Below are 21,219 nucleotides of genomic sequence, written 5' to 3'. Positions count from 1 at the left end.
AAGTAATTCAAGTGTATCCACAACTTCAAATTACTTACATGGTAAACTCTACAGGGTTTCTATCCACTAGCATAGCAATGATACTATGCTAATAGTTAACCTGGTGTTTCCTGCTGAGATAATGCCTAAATGATTGCATTATTTAAACCCAGGGAGTGTTCAAAATAAGTTTATTTTTTTTCCACTTTTTCTTTAGTTCAAGTAGTTAAGCAAACAAACAGACAAACCCTGGACAGGAACAATCTAATGTGAGAAAATGAATTGAGGGAATGGACAAATGAAAAGTAAGATTTTGTTCATTATTTTCATTATATGGGCCAAGTCTCTGAGCAGAGAATCTTTTCATGCAGTCTTAAAGATGTATCATCAAGTCTAAATAATTAGATGGATTAAAAAAAATAGCCTGTAACCAATTCACATAAGTTTCTAATTCACATACATAATTTTTACTTTTATCATGAGTAAATGCAAAAAAAAGAAAACACAATAATTTCTTCTATTTGTTTTCATTCATTGTGGGAATTTTCTTTAAAATAAAATTTAGATTTTATATATGCAATCTAAATATTTTGGCTCACTGTATACCTCTTCCTACAAAGAATCAGAGCAAGAAACATTTTTAAGTGTTTGAGCTGGTCAACTGTTTAAGAACCTGTACCTTGGTCTATTGGCATGGCTTTTATTGCTTATTCAAAAACTCATCTCTTAAGAATGAGTGATGACTTGTAAAACAAAGATCCCATTGTAACACAATCATTTCAATTCCCTTCTCAGAACAAAACAATGTATGGAGTTCCTGGAGAAAGAAAAAAAAATACCAAGATATTAGAGTCATTAGTAACATTGCAAAAGTAAGTTCACATCTGTTAGAAAAGATGTGGACTAATTGATGTTACAGATTTTTCTCAGTTTTGTATACATGGACTTCAACTTGTACACTGTGTGGGGATAGGGTTGAAACTGGATCTCCCATAGCCCAGGGTAGCCTAAAACTTACAGTGTAACTTGTTTCCTCCTAGATACATCTCCCAAATTCTTGGATTACACATGTATAACACACAGTTAGGCTAGCTTAAACATTATGACTGTGGTTCTCCAAACTTTAGAATATTTCAGAAAATTTCAAAATAAAACACTGGAATTGCCATCAAATGTCTGTCAGGATAATGAAGAAATAAAATGGAAATTTCTCCCTTTCTTAAAATCCTTTTTTTAAAATGGATTTAAAATACATAAGTCCAAACACCTCACCTCCAGCAGCACTTGGCACCAAGTGACTACCCATTGTTCAATAAATAAATTAATGATTGTTTACTTTAAATTATTAAACAAAAACATTTACATAATGAAGAAAAATGTTATATGTGTCCTCATTTCTTCCCAAGGTGTTCATAGAGGTAATTGTCTAAAAAAATGTTCTTTTATATTAATCCACATTTTTGTTCTTTCAGTGTCCAGCATTTGTAGTAATGCTGCTCTGTATGATTGTACATACATGTGCACGCTGTTGTAGAACAGATTTCCAGGAAGGGAAATGCTAGGCATCTCTATGTAGATAATTGTGCTTCTCTAAGTTCTGTTCAGCTTAGAGCAAACTTCAAGTTTCTATTCTTCATCTACGTTACCTTTGGCAATTTAATTTATTATTTACGTCCTCTTCCTATAAAATATACATTTTACTATTTCATAATCTAACATATTTTTGAATATTATTTAAGAGGACTTACAGATGTCTTAAATCTTATTCATGGATCCCCAAATTAAGGAATTATGACAAGTACAGAAAAATTTCTGGACTGAAAGTCCAAAAGATAACTCTCAATAAAGGAATGGTCCACAAGTTACTTTCTGTTTGTTTGATTGTTTGTTGGTGTCTCTCTGTGAGCATTCCTTAGTTGCCTGTATTCCCAGTTCAATTTGGCTTGCTAATGTTGGTATCCTTTTCAGCTCATATTTAGGCAGTCGTGTTGATAAAACTTCATGGGTATAGCTCCTGAAATACCTAGAAAACATAATTTTACAACAAACTTCCTGAACCTCTGACTCTTCTTTTCCATCTTGCACAATGCTCCTGAACCTTCTAAGGGTGAAGGGATTGCTTTCTGGTGTATTCATTGAGACTGGGCTCCCCAACTCTGTACCATGATAGGTTGTGGTTTTCTGTGATGGACTTTGTCGCAGTAAGAAGTTCCTTCTCAGATGGGTGATAACTACTGTGAGTACAAGGACAAAAACATGAGAGAGTAGTTAGAGATTATGCTGTTTTAGTAAGGGGGTAGCTGCAGATCTCCTGCAAGATCCATGACTTCACTTCCCCAGGGAAGAGCACATCCCTTGGTTATCCAACACCAAATGGTCAGCTCTGAAAAGTATGCATAGAAATGGTATTATGAGAGTGAGAAGGTTATATTTAAGAATGTTAGGAATGTGTAGTGTGTGTGTGTGTGTGTGTGTGTGTGTGTGTGTGTGTGTGTGTGTGCATTAGCACATGCAACACAACGCAAATCAATGAAAAAAAAGGCCATGAATTTGAGAGAGGGCAAGGAGGATTATGTGGAAGAGTTTGGACAAATGAAAGGCAAGGGAAAATTATATAATTTTATCATAATGACAAAAATGATTTCTTAAATATTGATTTTGGATTTTTTCTAAATAAAATTCTTAACCTGCTCTCAATAAAATGTCAGTGCAAATGCTGCTAACAAAAGAAAGAAAGTAACAATCTCTACTATCTCATTTCATTATACTAGAGAAGCCTTATATGATTTGTGAATCTGGAAAAGTGCCTGCGTTAGGACGTGTTCTTTGTGAAAACTAAAGATCTGTTCTGTGGCAATTAATAATAATAATAAAATTGAGTCTGCCCTAAGAGACAAAGCCATGTCACCAGCATATCTCTCTCTCTCTCTCTCTCTCTCTCTCTCTCTCTCTCTCTCTCTCTCTCTCTCTCTCTCTCTCTGTCTCTCAGATATTTTATTTATTTACATTTCCCCTCCTCTGGAAAGCCCTTATCCTTTCCCCCCTCACCCTGCTTCTATGAAGGTGATCCCCCACCTATCTACCCAATCCCGCCTCCATGCCCTGGCATTTCCCTGTACTGGGGCATGAAGCCTTCCCAGGACCAAGGGCCTCTCCTCCTATTAATTCCGGAAAATGCCATCCTGATACATATGCAGTTGGAGCCATAGGTTCCTCCATAAGTACTCTTTGGTTGTTGGTTTAGTTCCTGGGAGCTCTGGGAGGTCTGGTTCATTAATAATATTGTTCTTCATATGGGGTTGCAAACCCCTTCAATGCCTTCAGTCCTTTCTCTAACTCCTCCATTGGAGACCCCGTGCTCAGTCCAATGGTTAACTCAGAGCATCCACCTCTGTATTATTTGTCAGATTCTGGCAGAGCCTCTCAGGAGACAGCTATATCAGGCTCCTGTCAGCAAGTAATTCATGGCATCCACAATAGTATCTGGGTTTGGTGTCAATATATAGGGTGGATCCCCAGGTGGTGCAGTCTCTGCATGGTGTTTCTTTTGGCTCGACAGTTTGTCTCCATATTTCCTCCCTTGAGAATTTTGCTCCCCTTTCTAAGAAGGATTGAAGCATCCACACATTGGTCTTCATTCCTCTTGAACTTCCTGTGATCTGTGAATTGTACCTTGGGTGTTCTAAGCTTTTGGGTTAATATCCACTTCTCAGTGAGTGCATATCATGTGTGTTCTTTTGCAACTGGGTTACATCACACAGGATGATATTTTCTAGTTCATTCCATTTGCCTAAGAATTTCATGAACTCATTATTTTTAATAACTGAGTAGTACTCCATTGTGTACATGTACCACAGTTTCTGTATCCATTCCTTTGTTGAAAGACATCTAGGTTCTTTCAAGTTTCTGACTCTTATAGATAAGGCTGCTATAAACATAGAGGAGCATGTGTCCTTGTTATATGTTGGAGCATCTTTTGCATATATAACCCAGAGTGGTATAACTGAGTAGTACTATGTCCAGTTTTCTGAGGAACCACCAGACTGATTTCCATAATGTTTGTACCAGCCTGCAATCCCACCAACATTGGAGGAGTGTTCCTCTTTCTCCAAATCCTCTCCAGCATCTGCTGTAACCTGAGTTAATTATCTTAGCCATTCTGACTGGTGTGAGGTAGAATCTCAGGGTTGTTGTGATTTGCATTTTGCTGATGACTAAGGATATCAAACATTTCTTTAGGTGCTTCTTATCCATTCAATATTGTTCAGTTGGAAATTCTTTGTTTATCTCTGTACACCATTTTTAATAGGATTATTTGGTTCTCTTGAGTCTAACTTCTTGAGTTCTTTGTATATATTTGATATTAGCCCTCTATCAGATTTAGGATTGGTAAAGATCTTTCTTCCAATCTGTTTGTTGCCATTTTGTCCTATTGACAATGTCTTTTGCCTTACAAAAGCTTTGTAATTTTCTGCAGTCCTATTTGCCAATTCTTGATCTTAGAGCATAAGCCATTGGTACTCTGTTCAGGGAATTTTCCCCTGTTTCCATGTGTTCAAGGCTCTTCCCTACTTTCTCTTCTATTAGTTTCATTGTAACTGGATTTATGTGGAGGTCCTTGATTCACTTGGACTGGAGCTTTGTGCAGGGAGATAAGAATGAATCGATTTGCATTTTTCTACATGTTGATGGCAAGGTGAATCAGCACCATTTGTTGAAAATGCTCTTTTTTCCCATTGGATGGTTTTAGCCCCTTTGTCAAAGATCAAGTGACCATAGGTGTGTGGGTTCATTTTTGGTCTGCAGTTCTATTCCACTTATCTATCTACCTGCCTCTGTACCAATACCATACAGTTTTTATGACTACTGCTTTGTAATACTGCTTGACATCAGGGATGGTGTTTTCCCTGGAAGTTCTCTTAGTGTTGAAAGTAGTTTTCACTCTCCTGGGATTTTGTTATTCCAAATGAATTTGCAAATTGCTCTTCTAATTCTATGAAGAATTGAGATGGATTTTTAATAGGGATTACATTGAATCTGTAGAGCGCTTTCAGAAAGATGGCCATTTTTACAATATTAATCCTGCCAATCCATGAGTATGGGAGAGCTTTCTATGTTCTGAGATCTTCCTCAATTTCTTTATTCAGAGACTTGAAGTTCTTGTCATACACATCTTTCACTTGCTTGGTTAGAGTCACACCAGGGTATTTTATATTATTTGTGACTATTATGAAGGGTTTCAATTCCCTAATTTCTTTCTCGGCCTGTTTATCCTTTGGGTAGAGAAAGGCTACTGATTTGTTTGAGTGAATTTTATATCCATCTTCTTTACTGTCATTCTTTATCAGGTTTAGGAATTCTCTGCAATACCCCTTCATGATAAAATCTTGGAACAATCAGGAATTCAAGGCCCAAACCTAATCATAGTAGAAGCAATATACAGCAAACCAGTAGCCAATATCAAACTAAATGGAGAGAAATTCGAAGCAATACCACTAAAATCAGGGACTAGACAAGGCTGCCCATTCTCTCCCTACCTATTTTATATAGTACTTAAAGTCCTAGCCAGGGCAATTAGACAACAAAGGAGATAAAGGGATAGACATTGGAAAGGAAGATGTTAAAATATCACTATGTGCAGGTAATATGATTGTATACTTAAGTGACCCCAAAAATTCCACCAGCACTTCTTGCTGCCCTGCCTCATGCACCTCTGAGGCAGTCTGTTATCTCCCACTTATGAAAACTTTTTACTGTTCCAGTCCAGTGGAATTTCCTCTAAGGAGCTTTAAGCAATATCCTCAGGCTCATTGTTGGGATTCCTTGTTCACATTCCTGTAGCACAGGCTTTGTTATGCACCCGTATTAAGGAAGCAGCCCCCTTATTTCATTTATTTATTTCGATCACAAAGCACACCTAGCATTCTGCCTGAAATAGACTTGATGCTTGACTTAATATATGAGTAGACAGGCCTTGTGAAAGATGCATGGAAAAATCAGTCAGAATGGATGGCTCCAAAGAATGCTAAAAAATAAAAAGAGGAAGCAATAGGTCATTACCCTTAATAGTGAAAGAATCCCAAATTGCCTAGCAATACAGGCCAGTCCATGTTTCCTTATGATATACATGTGCAGGTAGACAAATGGTAATGTCAGCACAGCAGTGCAAGTCCCAATATAATATTTTGAACTTCATTTACGTGGTCCTGTCACATAACAAGGATTATTATGTTGACCTATAATCTGATGAGGTGATGACTACTTAGAGTATTATAAACTGCCAATTTTGCAGGTGAAAATGAAAAGTATACATCTTAAAATACAATCTCAGTACTAATGCTAATTTATAGTTTAATGGGATAATCGTTTCCTTTCAAGTATTATTCCACAGTGGCCTGATCATTACTCTAACATGTCTACTGTGACATATTTTTAATTACAGGAAGTGGAGAGGGAAGGGAGGAGAAAATTGCTATTTTTCTTATTCACGGGCATAATTCAGTTGTATGTGAGTGATAAGATGTGACATTTGTGATAGGCCACACTGAAGGTCAACTTTGAGCAAGGTTTCCTGATATTGAAAGACCCAACTCAATTTCTAAGTTCCCAAGTTAATTGAAGGAAAGTTGACAAAAACAATGAAGAAGGGAGGGAAAAGTTCTTCACTCTGTTTGTCAAAATGACATTAGATTTTATCAACTATTCTACTCTATCAATCATCCACTGCAAATTCACACACCTGAGCGCGCGCGCGCGCGCGCACACACACACACACACACACACACACATATTTGACCGTGTATGTATATATTGACAATTAATTTATGTGTATATATATATATAACTGTGAAGAAAATCTTAAATTCTTCTTCAATGTAAAGGATTATCAGAGTAATTCTAAGATGAAAAACTACCAATGTCTAAATCATAAAATAGTAGGGTTAGCTAGCACTTTCAAAATGTGAGCTTCACTCTACCATTAGAACTATGATATTTTGTTATATTAAACAAAATATGTATGGTATGTATGGTTTATAATTCATTAGTGGTATGATCCATGCTGTCTTTGATTTGTGAATTCTAAAAAATTGTCTTTTCTATAAAGTGATTGGAAATCAAATCCTAGAGTTGCAGTCCACTGGAAAGCAATAAGTGGGGAGTTCAGATTTGGTGGAAAGGAAGTGTCTCTGTATGCCACTTCTACCTCTATCCCTCCACCTGAATTCAGTCATTATTTTGTCCTACATTAAGATTTTATTTTACTTCAAAAATTTCTTCGCTGAAAACCACAGTTTCATTGGAGCCAGTTTTGGTGGGTGGAGGTGGCACATGTCTAGTTTTTTTCTTTATTAAGTTATTTATTTACTTTATATACCTCCTCCCTTCTCTTCAGAAGAGGGGAGGTCTTCCACAGATATCAACCAGCATTGACATATCAAGTTGCAGTAAGACTAGGAACATCTATCTTTTGATGCTAGATAAGGCAGCCCAGTTAGGGGAAAGGGATCCAAAGGTAGACAATGTAGTCGGAGAGAGCATCTGCTCCTGCTTTAAGAGTCCCATGTGGAGACCCAGCTGCACAACTGTTACATATGTTCAGAAGGTTACTTTGGACCCATGCATGCTTCTTATTTGACAGTTCAGTACCTCTATGCCCAAGTTAATTGATTCTTTAGGTTTTCTTACAGTGTTCTTTACCTTTACGACTTCTTCTATCCACAAGTTCCACTCAATGTTTGGCTGTGGGTCTTTGTATCTGTTCCCATCTGCTGCTGTCTCAGATAACAGTTACGCTAGGCTCCTGTCTCCACTCAGAGGAGAATATCATTACTAGTGTCACAGTGGGTTCTCTCAGGGCATGGTTCTCAAGTCGGGCTACTCATTGTTCGGACAGTCCCTCAATTAATGCTTCATCTTTATTTCTGCATGTCTTGTCATCAGGAAAAATCATAGGTCTAAGGGTTCATGACAGGGTTGGTGTCCCAATCATTAGAAATTTTGCCTGGTTACAGGAGATGGCCTGTTCAGGCTCTTTGTCCGCCACTGCTAGAAGTATTAGCTAGGGCCATCCTCATAGATTCCTGGGGTTTTCCATTGTCCTAGGGTTCTAGCTCATCCCAGAAGTACTCCAACATCCAGCTGTCTTTCCCAGTACTCTCTATCTCCATCCTCCCCAGACCTCATCCCTCCTGTTCACATTCCCAACCCCTTCCCTATCCAGTCACTTCCCTCCATCCAACCCAAGTGTCTAATGTATTTCCCTTTAGAGAGACTCAAGTGCCCCCCATTGGTCCCTCCTCGTTATTTGGTTTCTTTGAATATGTAGATTATAGCACGGTTATCCTATACTTCAGGGCTAATATCCACTTATAAGTGAATACATATGTTTGTCTTTCTCTGTCTGGGTTACTCACTCAGGATGATATTCTCAAGTTCCATCTATTTGCTTGCAAATTTCATGATACTGTTGTTTCTAATGGTTGGTTAATACTCAATTGTGTAAATGTACTATATTTTCTTTATCCATTCTTCAATTGAGGGACATCTAGGTTTTTCCAGTTTCTTGCTATTACTAATAAGGCTGCTATGAACATAGTTGCACAAGTGTCCATGTGGTATAGTGGAGCATCTTTTGGGTATATGCCCAGGAGTGGTATACCAGGGAGTTGAGGTATATCTATTCCCAAATTTCTGATAACCCCCAAATTTTTAGTGCTTGTACAAGTTTGCACTTCTAGCAAAAATGGAGGGGTGTTCCCTTGCTCTACACCCTTTCCAGAATGAGCTATCTGTTGTTTTTTAAATCTTAGCTAAGATTTTGGAATCTCAGAGCTGTTTGGATTTTCATAATCCTGATGACTAAGGTTTTTGAACATCTCTTAAGTGCTGCTTGGCCATTAAAGATTTCTTTGTCAAGAATTCTCTGTTTAGATCTGTAGCCCATTTTTGTACCCCATTTTTAAAATTGGATTATTTGATTTGTTGATGCCAAGATTCTTGAGTTCTTTATACATTTTTGGATATCAGCCCACTATCAGATGTAGACTTAGTCAAAATCTTTCTCATTCTGCAGGCTGCCATTTTGTCTTATTTATGGTGTCCTTTGCCTTACAGAACTTAGTCTTTAATCCCAGCACTTGGGAGACAGAGGCACATGGATTGTTGAGTTTTAGGCCAACCTGATCTACAGTGCAAGTTTCAGGTCAACCAAGGTTATACAGAGAGACTCTCAAACAAACAACCAAATATAGAAGACCAAAAAAAAAAAATAGTTTCATGGAAAAAACAATAGCTATAGATCAACCCAAGTTTCTGAGTGGATAGGGTTTGGGGTAATTTTGTGTATGAAATGACAATTATCACTTCTATAGGCTTTGAATTTTCATAGAGGGGGAAGAAGAGTACTGTTAGAGGTGCCCCAAGAACCTCAAAAGACAGAGTCCAGTCTCTCTTATAATGAAGTTAGCTCTAACCTAAAATGTCAGATTTACCAAAACTGCTATACACTAAAATCACAAAGTATTTACACATCATCTAGAGCTGCTCAGTTCCAGTATTGCTATGGTAGAGAAGAGTATCAGCACAGTTACGTATCACAATCAACCAAGTAAGCACAAAGGAAGTTTTCAGTAACAAACATCTTTCTACCTAATCCCTACCCCAGCAATTTGTTCAAGTTAAGCGCGAAATTTCAGTGAAACTATGATTTAGTTCTTACATCGCAAGCTCTGAACCCATTATAACTCAGCTTAGCCCTTTCATAGCACCACACAGAGCTTCAAAGCTCAGTGAGTGCTTCTAAGGACAATGATGCTATTAAAATATCAGAGTAACAAATAATAATTACACGTGCTAAATTAGAGCATGCAGAAGTATACTGGGTCTGCGTCTCATTCTGTCCTCTATACTCTTCTGTTTCTGTCCAGAATATGAGAGAGGAGTCTGAACTCCATCAGTGATACAAAGAGAATCATTACTCTGACCTTTAGAATTCATTTATATAGAAAAGTCATTTGCCACCAATATGATAAAAATCATTACATTCATGATTATTTCTGTTGGAAGTCAAAAGTATTCACCTAATTTACAATTCAGTATTTCTCTTTTGATACATGCTTCATACTGTTTGCTTTATAAAAACACAGTTATAGTTAGTGGGCATTTTACACTCAGTTTCTTGATATGTTATGGGTCAGGATTATTTGGTCAAGAGGCCTTTTTTAAATTTTGTTTATTACATTTTACTTTCTTTCCAATTCTATTGTTTTGCTTTTGGGGTGTTTGTTTGCTTGCTTGTTGGATAATACTACTTTATAAAAAGTGCTTTAATTATACACTGCTTCTCAGACATAAAAATTATGTTATTTTATGTCAGGACATTTTGCAAGCTATTGTATTCAGCAAAGTGTCTTGAATCGGTAGGGCACGTTACATAGGGACCATTCTAACCCAGCTAAACTGCATGTGTAGACATGACATGGACTGAGTATACCAGCACATAATGGGCTAGAGACGGAATGCTGTTGGTGAAGTGCTTATCCTGCATGCACAAGAGCCTGAGTTAGGAAGAACTAGGTACCATGGTTCATCTGAGCATTTGTAATATCAGCACCAGGAAGATGGGGATCGGTATAGCCCCTATGCTCCCTGACAAGCCAGTCTACTCTTCTTGTTTAGTTTCAGTCCACTGAGAGATGTTGGCATCATAAAAAGATGGCACCTGAAGAAAGACACATGAGGTTGTCCTTTATCCAGATATACACATCCATTCACACCCAGATGCACCTTCAGGCACAAAAACATATACACATGGATATGCATGTACATATGCAAGCATTTTGTGCACGTCCACAGTCTACTGTGTTATGTTGTATGTTCAGCCTCTTCATGAAAGAGTACATGACAAAGGGTTTATAGCTTTAATAGTGCCAAATAACCTGTAGAGCACAAAATTCAATAATTTAGTTAATGACTATTACAGGAAGAAAACTGCAGGAGAATTCCAGTAAGCCGAACTCAATTTTCAGATTTGGTAGTTTAAAGATAAAAGTCTTTTTCTTCTACAGAAGGCGTAAACAGAATCACACAGGGTGACGGGTTTTTCTGGGTCTTGCTGCCCCTTTCTCTCAAAGATTTAGACATCTGTAGGAGTTAGGACACTAATTCACCACCAAATCGCCATGGCCTTGGCAGTTACTGTATCTCTAGGAGGTTAGACACCTCAGCTCTCCCACAGAGGCACATCTTTTCATCATTCACTCAGATGAACCAGGAAGTCATGCACTTACTAGAAGCAAGTTGATGACTGTAGCCAACTTGAAAATTGATTCTCAGGTAAGCACTGTTATGGCTCCTCATGAGGTCCAATGTACTTATCCTTTTCTGAGCCCATGGAACAGAGATCCTGTCTGTGACTGTTGGTCCTTCTCTACCATCCTGTTTTTGTCGTGTGTCCTATTTTCTTTGCATTTCTTCTTTTATCAGAGTTCTGTCCTAGCTGATTTCAATTTAGCATTGTCACTACACGATGAGATCCAGGAGTTTTCAAACCAAGTGAAGCAATGACTCTTTGCTTTGAGGTCTCGAGAGACGAAAGGGGCATGTTCTTGTATCGTTTGTAAAGCAGAAAGCAGAAATAGTTCTTAATCTCACTGGAGAGGGAGGAGAAGCTTCCATGAACTACTATGAACTGTGTTTATTTTTAGGCTTTGTTTTTCCTCCTCATGACAGTAAATAACCTAAGAGGATAAAATCCATGTTCTCTACCCATGCAAAATATGCCTTTAAAATATGAGGAAGCAATAAGAATATCTCAAGGTTCCATTGTCATAAGTTATTTCTGATCTCAAAATACATTAATTAGATAATTAAAATGGAAAGGATGTCATCACGTTCTAAATTTGAAAATGTGTGTTCTTTGCCACAGTTGTGCTCTGCTCGTGGCAATAATACAAGATACAGTTCAGCTTCATGCAGCTTTAAAACCTGTCACAAACTCTGGCATATGTATACAACATGAAGCTTCCATAAGGGTAGGAGAGAAACATAGTATCTGGGAAGAGCAATGACCGCCATTTTGGAAAAGGCCTTTGCTTACTCCCCTTTACCTTATGAAGGATTCACACAAAGGGATGCCAAGCTCTGCAAACTGCATTGCTCCCCACCTTGGAATCAGCACCAATTGTCAAAGAAGGTGTTTCCTAAAAACGCCTTCTAATCAGGAGCCAATTAACAGGGAGCAACCTGACACAGACGAAGGTGAGATGCCAACTCCTCATTGCCCTCAAGTGCTTTACCAGAAAAGGTGAAATCGCAGGCTTCCTGCGGCTTTGTTGGTCTGTATCTACGATTAGCCTCAAATCAAAATGCATGGGAAAATTCCCACGTGCAGGAACCTGATGCAGAAAACCAGAGCTGGGTCTTGATTAGAGCAGTCCAGTCAATGCTAGTGTGCGTGTCAGAGATCACACATGTAAAAGTCCAGTGTTATGTAGCAGTCAGAGGTGTTGGAGGACACCAAGGGACCATGGTCCACTGAATCAACTAAGCAGGGCTCACATGGGCCCACAAGGATTGAAGCAGCAAGCACAAGGACCTGCGTGGGTTTGCACAAGGTCCTCTGCATATATGTTATGGGTGTTTGCTTGGTGTTTTTGTGGGACCTCTCACCACGGAAGCCAGTATACATGCCGTTGAGATTCTTTTGCTCCTATTGGTCTGCTTTGGCCAGCCTTGGTGTGACAGCTTTCACTTTGTTGGATCTGTTTTTGTCCTGTTTGGCTGTGGTTTGAGGCCTGTTCTTTCCGAAAAAGTAAAGGAAGGAGAGTGGATCTGGGGGAGGTTGGGGTGCTAGGAGGAGTGGAGGGATGGGTAACTGGACTTGGGATGTATTGTATGAGAGGAAAAAAATCTATTTTCAATTCTTAAAAAGATGATAAAATAAAAAAGAACGTCCAGTATTAGACCTGGTGTGCTCACTTGGCTAGCATGCCTGAGGCCCTGAGTTTAATCCTTCTCATTGCAAAATATATGAAATGAAAACTAAAGAATAAAATATCATCTGTTCTTTTATGATCCTCTGACATCTGATAGTTTAATGTCAAAGGGAGTTATAATTTCAGTATGAGGAACAGAATATGGGAAAGTTTAACAGATAATGGTTATATGATGAACAATTTTATGTATTCTTTTATTTTAAAATACCAAATGAAAATATAGTCTTGCGGCTTCTGCATAGTATCCTGTGTCTTAACAGTGGTAAAAAGTGCTTAAACAGTCTGTGCTACCCATTTGCTCCATGTATTCTTGTTCCTAGAGACATGTTTAGAGAAGGAGCCGCCTCTTGACCAATTGAATTTTAGAATAGGAATTTGGTCACCTTCCTCACTTAATAACGTAGGTGATTTCTATCTCGGTGTAAAGCTTTTATTGTATACTACACAGTTAATGGGTAACAGTGAAAGTTACCATCCATCTACCAGTGGTCCCTGTTCAGAAAGTCCCAAGATGGTTTTATTTATTGAGTGTCGCAGATTGCCTTAGCTTTGCCCTTTAGCACCACCTGCTGGATGAAATAACATCTGCTTATGCTTTCCCCCTGCAGATGAAAAATAGCCCCTTCATGCTCGGTCCTATGGCATTCCTTAATGGATTCTCACCTGGGGGTTTCTTCAACCTTAAAGAGATTTGTAAGCCTAATAAGATGAAGTATCTGAGATGCTTCCTTGCCACTATTGCCAATGAAAACATCACAGTGATATTCTCTTTAATAAGCACATATGAGTTATGTATTTACAGAGTAGGATGTAGTGTATCTATATGTTCCGATGGGATCAGGGTAACAGGCACTTCTGTTTCTTCATAACAGTTTCATGTATGTAAGCTCCTCTCATCCAGTTCCTTATAAAGCATATGGCAAGCTATTGTGAGCTATAGTCACACTGCTGTGCTCCCCAGGACTGGAAATTCTCCCTCTTATCTGTTTTTTGTTTGTTCGTTTTGTTTTAATCGCCCTCCTACCCTTCCCTCTTCCAACTTCCTCTTTCTAGGTTATTACTGTATTTTCACAGGGTCCTTTTGGGGGAAGGATATAAGGTATTTGTTTTTCTTTGCCTGTGAAGCCTTAAGGTTTTTCAGAACTCCATGGTTATGAAAAGCGCATTTTACATTTTTAATCAAAATTATTCTTTTCACATTTTAATTTTTTATTACTTAGCTGAATAAAGAATGAAATGACCTGTTTCTTTCTCTCTTCTGTATCAGACTAACAAACAACATTATAAATTAGATTGATGCCCTAATGCAACAGCTAGCCACTTTGTGAATATCTCTTTGTGAGGACGGGATTTTTGTATTATAATTTTATCATGTTAATATATTATGAGAAGTTAAAATTTAGTGGGTTTCTTTTTGTCTATAAAATCAGCTACTTGAATGCTAGCTTTTCTCCATCCAGATAAAGTTGAGTTTTGTTCTTACTTGAGCTATTTTTTTAGACCTCGACACCTAATTTTAATTTTGTAAGAGGTAAATTTGATAATCGGTTCCCTGAAAATGTATTTCAAACTATTTTGAGGTCTCTGAGCATGCTATTTTTGGTACAGCTTCGTGTTTCTCTGAAATATACTCCTAGTAAATACAGCAAAGGCCATAATCAGCTTGTAAATTCTCCTGCATTCCTCGACTATAGCTTCAGGACAACTCTCATGATCTCTTTTCCCTTTTGCCCTAAGGCCTCGGATGGTACACTGTCAACTCAGCATATGGAGATACCATTATCATGCCTTGCAGACTGGATGTACCTCAGAACCTCATGTTTGGCAAATGGAAATATGTAAGTATGAGCCTCCTGGGGCTTGATGAATTTCCTCTGTTTTTTAAAATAAAACTCTCCCTCCCTCTTTCCTTCTTTCTTTTTTTTTATTTTCTGAGAATATATGAGTATATAATACTGACATAATGATAATATTTCTCTGTACATACCTATATAAAAATGTAATGCATTGAATATGTTGATAAAACCCATGCTTATATAACTAATGCTATTTTAAATGAATCTAACAAATAACTCAAAAGTCATAGATCATCTATGTCTGAACCGCCCATCTGTGTTAGAGGCACAAGGAAAGGCAGAGTTCTGGAATACTCTCAGGGGAGTGTAGAGTACAGTTCTATGGAGGAGATCATTTCATCTTCACTAGTTTCTGTGTGGTGCAGCTACTGCAAAGGCTAGATGAACCTAGAGAGCCTAGTACCTAGAATCCAAGAACCTAGAGAACTCAAATTTCCCTTGAGAGCTGGCAAGCAACTTTGTTTCTGTTGCTGAGTCTTCTCTGTGTTGGTATCACAGATCAACTGTACATTTAACTGCTGATCTTATCCATTGCTTACACTTAGGTTCTTCATAAAACTGTGCAAATGGGTCTAGAAATGGAGAGTACAGATCCTGGAAGGTGGCGGTGGTAGCTAAGCTAACATAGATTAATGTTGAACACAGATCAACAGACGGGGTCTTTGTGGTCCAGTTTCCCAAGGCAGGGTCACAAGGGACTTGTGGCAGTGAGTAAGGTTCAAGTACATAGATACTTACTGGAATACAATAGCATATTTCCCTAGTCCCTGAATATTTGCAGACATTTGCATAAGGAGAACATTGTTGGTTACCAGGTGATTTATTAACTGTTTATTACAACATTTCTCAGAGTAGTAGTTATGTTTAAATGTATTGTGAATTGTGTGAGACCTTGATCGGATTAATTTGTTAGGTTTATTTGACCACAAACATTTTTTTACCTAAAATATCTCTTATTAGAAAAAAGTGTTATAATAAATACAGTTTGTCAAAAGTGCCTAAGCTTACACTCAAGGAATAAAGAGTCGTGGCCATTTATAAAGTCAGCTCTGAAATTGGACCAATGGAGTCATCCGTTGACAGGTGAATTAAGCATATTTTCTCACTATGAAAATGAGATATCTTCCTCACAGTGTGTGAGGGCTAAGTGATTAATTCATAACGAACTACTTTGCAGTAGCAGTATTTGACTGCTAAGTACGGACTTAAGACGTCAGCAGCTATAACTATGGGGTTCATCTACCCAGCCACGCCGTGCATGTATGTCAGAAAAAAAGATAAGTAGGTAACACATCCTACTGTGTCATTAGTATGTGCTCATTATCGGGTCACTCAAGGTCATTCTGAACTCCTTGTTCTCTGTAAAGGCAGAAGAGCGATGTTGAGGAAAGAGTCTATTCAAAATCCTCAAGTTCCAAGTCGTCGACTCTACCATGTCATGTTCTCAAGGAACAAATTGACCACCAAACTAAATGGAATCAACTGAGAGAAAAATGAACTCGTGTTAGAGAAAAGCACATCTTAAGAATAACGTAGGAACCAGATTCCACACAAGCTGAATTGACACAGTAGTGCTGGAAGCCAATCAATAATGGCTATTTTCAAATTGTTAGTTAAGCACAAAGCTCCAGGAATAATTTAATGAGATGCATTTGAGTGACTCTCAAGTCAGCGTTGATTTGCAGAAACACTGTGCATGCTCTAATTTAATGCAATCAGCTGGAAGAAGAGCAGAATGTTTGGAAAAACTGAAAGTGAGCAAACATAAGGAGAAGAGAGCTAGACTTCCCCCATCACTGTAGACTCCCCTTGGGTGGGGACAATGGTTGTCAACCCTTCCCCAGCCTACCCCTCCCTCAACCTCTTCCTGAATATCTACCACAATGACTGATACAGAAGAGGAATCTCACCACTGTCAGAATTACTGCAGTGTCCTTTAAAGGCAGCCAGGCTGCTCTCAAATCTCTGCACTAGTGAGGTTTACTGGTGGGGACCTTAAGAAGTCATCCTACAAAATGTGACTTTCATTGGCTAATCTACAAGTAAGACTGATATATAAATCTAATTTACAAGTATTTTATAAATGTTATAACCACTAATCGCTTCACAGATAACCTGAAGTAAGTACCTGGCATGTAATTAAGTGCTAAAATATTAACAATTATTATTTTTTGCCAAGAGAATGAGTATGGAAACCTAAGGTATTCTGATAACATATATCCCACAATAAAGGAATAACTTAAAGCAAGTATTTGTATTGTTAAACTGGGATAAGACTAAAAATTTAAGACAAATATTCTTGATATGTTTACATATGTGCATATATACATAAGAAACTAAAACTTTTGAGTTCCTAAAAAAAAAAATATCTTGGCAATCAAAACTAATAGTTACTTTAAAATGAAACCAATCAAACTAATAAGCTTCTATAGAATATTAATATTTGCTTAGCCTTTAACCATGTTTCTTCATACGTTAGGTTCTCAAAACCTTTGTTAGGAAAATAACAGGGAATAGTTGGCCCCTATCTTAGACTAACTTGCTCCCTAGGTAAGGGAAATTTTGTGAGACCAGAGGGGAAAAGGTGCCATATGGACCAGTGTTCCTGGCACCATTCCCCATGCCAGATTACATCTTACATTGATGTTTTCAGGATAATCTTTCAAAGCCAATTTTAAACCTTAGGTGCAACACTCGAGTTTTCAGTGGTTAATCTCAGTCTTGTTTAGTGAAAAGGATGGTTTGTCAGGGTGAATGTCGTTCCTCCATGAAAATTGAGTACATGGTGTAAAGGGCAACCACATCAAGGCCAGGTGTCAGATATGAACATTTAAAATGTGGGAATTAAAGAAACGAATGCTTCTGATAGAGCTGCCATATATCAAGCTCAACTGTGTGACTGACCACCTCAGCAATTTTTTTCTGAACTTTTTTTTATTTTTGTGTTTGTCTTTTATCTATTTTTTAGATGTATATTAAACAAGACCATATCACACCCATTCAAAACAGCCATTGATGTCCCACAGGTGTGAGTTGAGCGCCAACTCTGAGAGCTCGGTCTTTTCATTTCCCCCATTTGTATGAACCTGTGAGGGAACCAACAGTTTCACTCCATGTGAAGTGTGATTTTTCTTTCCGTAATCAAAGATTTAAGTGATTCTGGTACCTAAAAACCATCGCGTTTCAACACCACCAGCAACAAAATTCCATATAAAAGAGCATGGAAGGGAATAATATGGCTCTGAAATACATGAATTATGTTGATTTTCAATGTTGTTATTTTAACTTTTAGGAAAAGCTTGATGGGTCCCCAGTATTTATTGCATTCAGATCTTCTACAAAGAAAAGTGTGCAGTATGATGATGTACCAGAGTACAAGGACAGACTGAGCCTCTCAGAAAACTACACTCTGTCTATCAACAATGCAAAGATCAGTGACGAAAAGAGATTTGTGTGCATGCTAGTGACCGAGGACAACGTGTTTGAGGCACCTACCGTGGTCAAGGTGTTCAGTAAGTAGACTGCAGTAAAACTGTTAAGTGGGGTTGATGTTAAGTGATGGCTGGTGTTAGAAGGTGTTCTCCAGGGGGAGGCTTGAGTTTCTGCAATGCCTCTTCATAGGGAGTTTCTAGAGCTCTTTAGACTACTTGTGCATGCCGCTAGCAGGAAGATACGTCTGGCATTAATGGGAGATGAACAGTGAAGAGTTGGAACAATGTTCTGGTTTTTTTGTTTGTTTGTTTGTTTGGTTGGTTGGTTGGATTTTTTTTTTGCCATGTAACTTTCCCTTGGATATGAAGTGCTGCCATTGACAACTGTCATATGCCCTCTGACTTCCATTGATTTTTTTCAAAGGAAAAAAAGTAGTAATCTTTATATAAATATAAGATATATACCTACTCATGCATATCATATAAATGTTAGAGTGAATCATATAAAATTGTCATCTTGATATATAAAATGAAAAAATACAAATTTAAGCTATTCTATGAGCTAACGATCTTGATTTGTGTACATGCATATATGTAATGTGTTTGTGTGTGTATGTGTGTGTTTGTGTGTGTGTGTGTGTGTGTGGTGTGTATTTTCTGACCTTCAACATTTATTGGTTTAGTCTTTAACCTTTTAAAATGGTTAATAACATTTCCCTAAAATAATAAAACTCACCACACTGAGAATGTGCATGGGATTACAGAGGGAGGGATACACCAAAAAGATAAGGTAGGGTTAGAAGAAAAGAGACTAGTAGAAGAGACTCGACGTAATTACTATAGTTACCATGACACAGTAACTTCACCTAATTATATATAGTTAATGTTACTGTGCAAATAGCAAACAGCAAATGAGTGCCTTGCGATGTATAATTAAGGGAGATCTTCTTTTAAGATTCAAATAAAAGATCCCACCTCAGTTACATCATAGTGCTTTAGAAACTGCAGAGGAAAAAGCAGGTCTTAAATATTTCAGAATATCAGTCTTGCTTAATTAGAAAAAAAGGGGGGTGGATCTTACTTTCTCACTCTCCCAATCTTGTTTCTGATGGTTTGACAGCTCCTAGAAATGACTCAAATAAATAGTAAAGAAAGAAACCCTGGAGGCCTCCAACTGGAGTGAACAACCATGGATTTTTCGTGTTTCTCTTTAATAACCTATGCAGCTAAGTAGGGCTGTCCCTTAAGTATTTATGTAGACTTCAAAGCTCTGTTGGGTTCAGGATGTGGATTCAAAGAGTACTAACACTGTCAGAGGAAACCTTTGTTCTCCAGAAAAGCCTTGTAAATGTGTAGTACATGCTTCAGTTGATTGCCTTTTAGGTTAGAAGGTACTTTCTAGAAGTCATCTACACTTCTCTATTATAATTTTAATCAAGTTCAGTCCCAACTGTTTACCAGCCTAGCGTTCTTCCCTAGGATACATGAAGAACTAGTGTTCTAAACTTATCATTGGCCATGTCAGCTTTTTAGTTTTCTTTTTTCTCTTATTTTCTTCTGTTTTACTTTCATTAGAGAGATGGACAGTAAATTTGCTAATGGCATTTTTCCCCTAAAAGCAGAATAGCAACTATAAAAATTCCCATAGGCTTTGATATCTTGAATACCAAGAATGTGGGTAGGCTAACTCATAACTCTAACCATTATGTGAATTAATTTGCCATCTTCAGTTTTCTGTAAATTGTCTTGAAATTATCGAACATCACAGTAGTACCCAAACAAGTCAACCGCATTCCGATTCATAATTATAAGAGTCATTTGTGACATTTCCCAAGTTTTCTTTCTTAAAAAAATATCGCTATGTAAATATCTAAGAGTACAAATCCAATTGGTTTAATTTAATAAAATTTGTAAGTTACTTTAAAGTGCAGAAGCTTTCTGTTGTGCTTAAAACAGTCATGTGCCACAGACCTCCAGAACCCAGGCCCCCTGCTCTTTTGAATGCTGTTGAAAACAAAGCAATTCTCAGAAACAGAATTTGCATTCCAGGCTGTGGGCCAGAGAGAATTTACATAGCAAGTTACACAGTCTTGGAAATGGCATTGCATCTGAGAAGCCTAGAAAGCCCCTCCAAATCTAAGAAAACTAATGACAACCCTGATGATTGTGGCAGTCCAGCAAGATCCTATAGGAACCTCGCTTCTTTTCATTGAATCAGGAATTTACCTCAGGCCACATTTTGTGAATCGGGCAGCAGCTGTGGCAGGCAGATTTTCATCCTATGCGTGTGTATATTTCAGTCACTTAGGAGTTACTGTGCTCATCAATCAGTCCTCTGTTTCCCTCTATTGAATCACCTAGCAACGCGAACCATGTACCCCTGCATCAAGTGTGGCTCATATGAGCCAATCTCAGATCAGCGTCTGCAGGCTGCCAGCGCCAGCGCCAGGAGCAAAATCAAATTGCTTTTATTCAAGCCAGAGGGCCTGACTGATGATTTTACCTTCAATGTAGGTTTGTTTGTTTTGTTTTAACCTACACCTCTGATGTAAGAAATTATATTCACAAGCCAACCCCAGTCCAAGCGAGTAACGTGCCTTGTCACCACTAACTAGCTCGTGAATGGCATCAAAATCAAACTGCCTTTGCATTTAGTGCGCGTTTGAGAGCAATAAAACTGTTTGGAAGCAAGAAAGTTCCCAGAGATTCATTCCAATGACTGCAAAAGGCTCAGAGGTCAAACAGGTGCCAAGAGAGCCAAATGGCTGTCATTGATGTGACGGAAAAATCTGTAAGTTAGTCACCAGAAGACCTTGCTCTGTCTGGGCTGCCACTAAGTTTTGACCTTGGCAAGTCTCTTCACCTGCCTGGGGTTAAAACAGCCTCTTGAGTGGAATGGATGCTCTCTACTGCTATTAGAGCCCTGTCCGGGAACTAAGGAACGGGGTCTAACATGGT

The 21,219-nt window shown here is 38.1% G+C and overlaps 1 protein-coding gene across 2 annotated transcripts in view; it reads left to right on the top strand.

The window, feature by feature from the left end:
• Positions 1-21,219, top strand: part of Alcam (activated leukocyte cell adhesion molecule) — a 194,086-nt gene that overhangs the window by 129,484 nt on the left and 43,383 nt on the right. For both annotated transcript variants that reach the window (XM_032900289.1, XM_032900290.1), the window contains exons 2-3: positions 14,712-14,812; positions 18,123-18,342. In XM_032900289.1, the coding sequence (XP_032756180.1) occupies positions 14,712-14,812; positions 18,123-18,342 (321 nt within the window). The remainder of the gene's footprint in view (positions 1-14,711; positions 14,813-18,122; positions 18,343-21,219) is intronic.

This window comes from Rattus rattus, chromosome 4, assembly GCF_011064425.1.
Source record: "Rattus rattus isolate New Zealand chromosome 4, Rrattus_CSIRO_v1, whole genome shotgun sequence".
Taxonomy (NCBI): Eukaryota; Metazoa; Chordata; class Mammalia; order Rodentia; family Muridae; genus Rattus; species Rattus rattus.
Note: the sequence above shows the minus strand (reverse complement) of the source record. Positions and strands in the feature narration are given on the sequence as shown.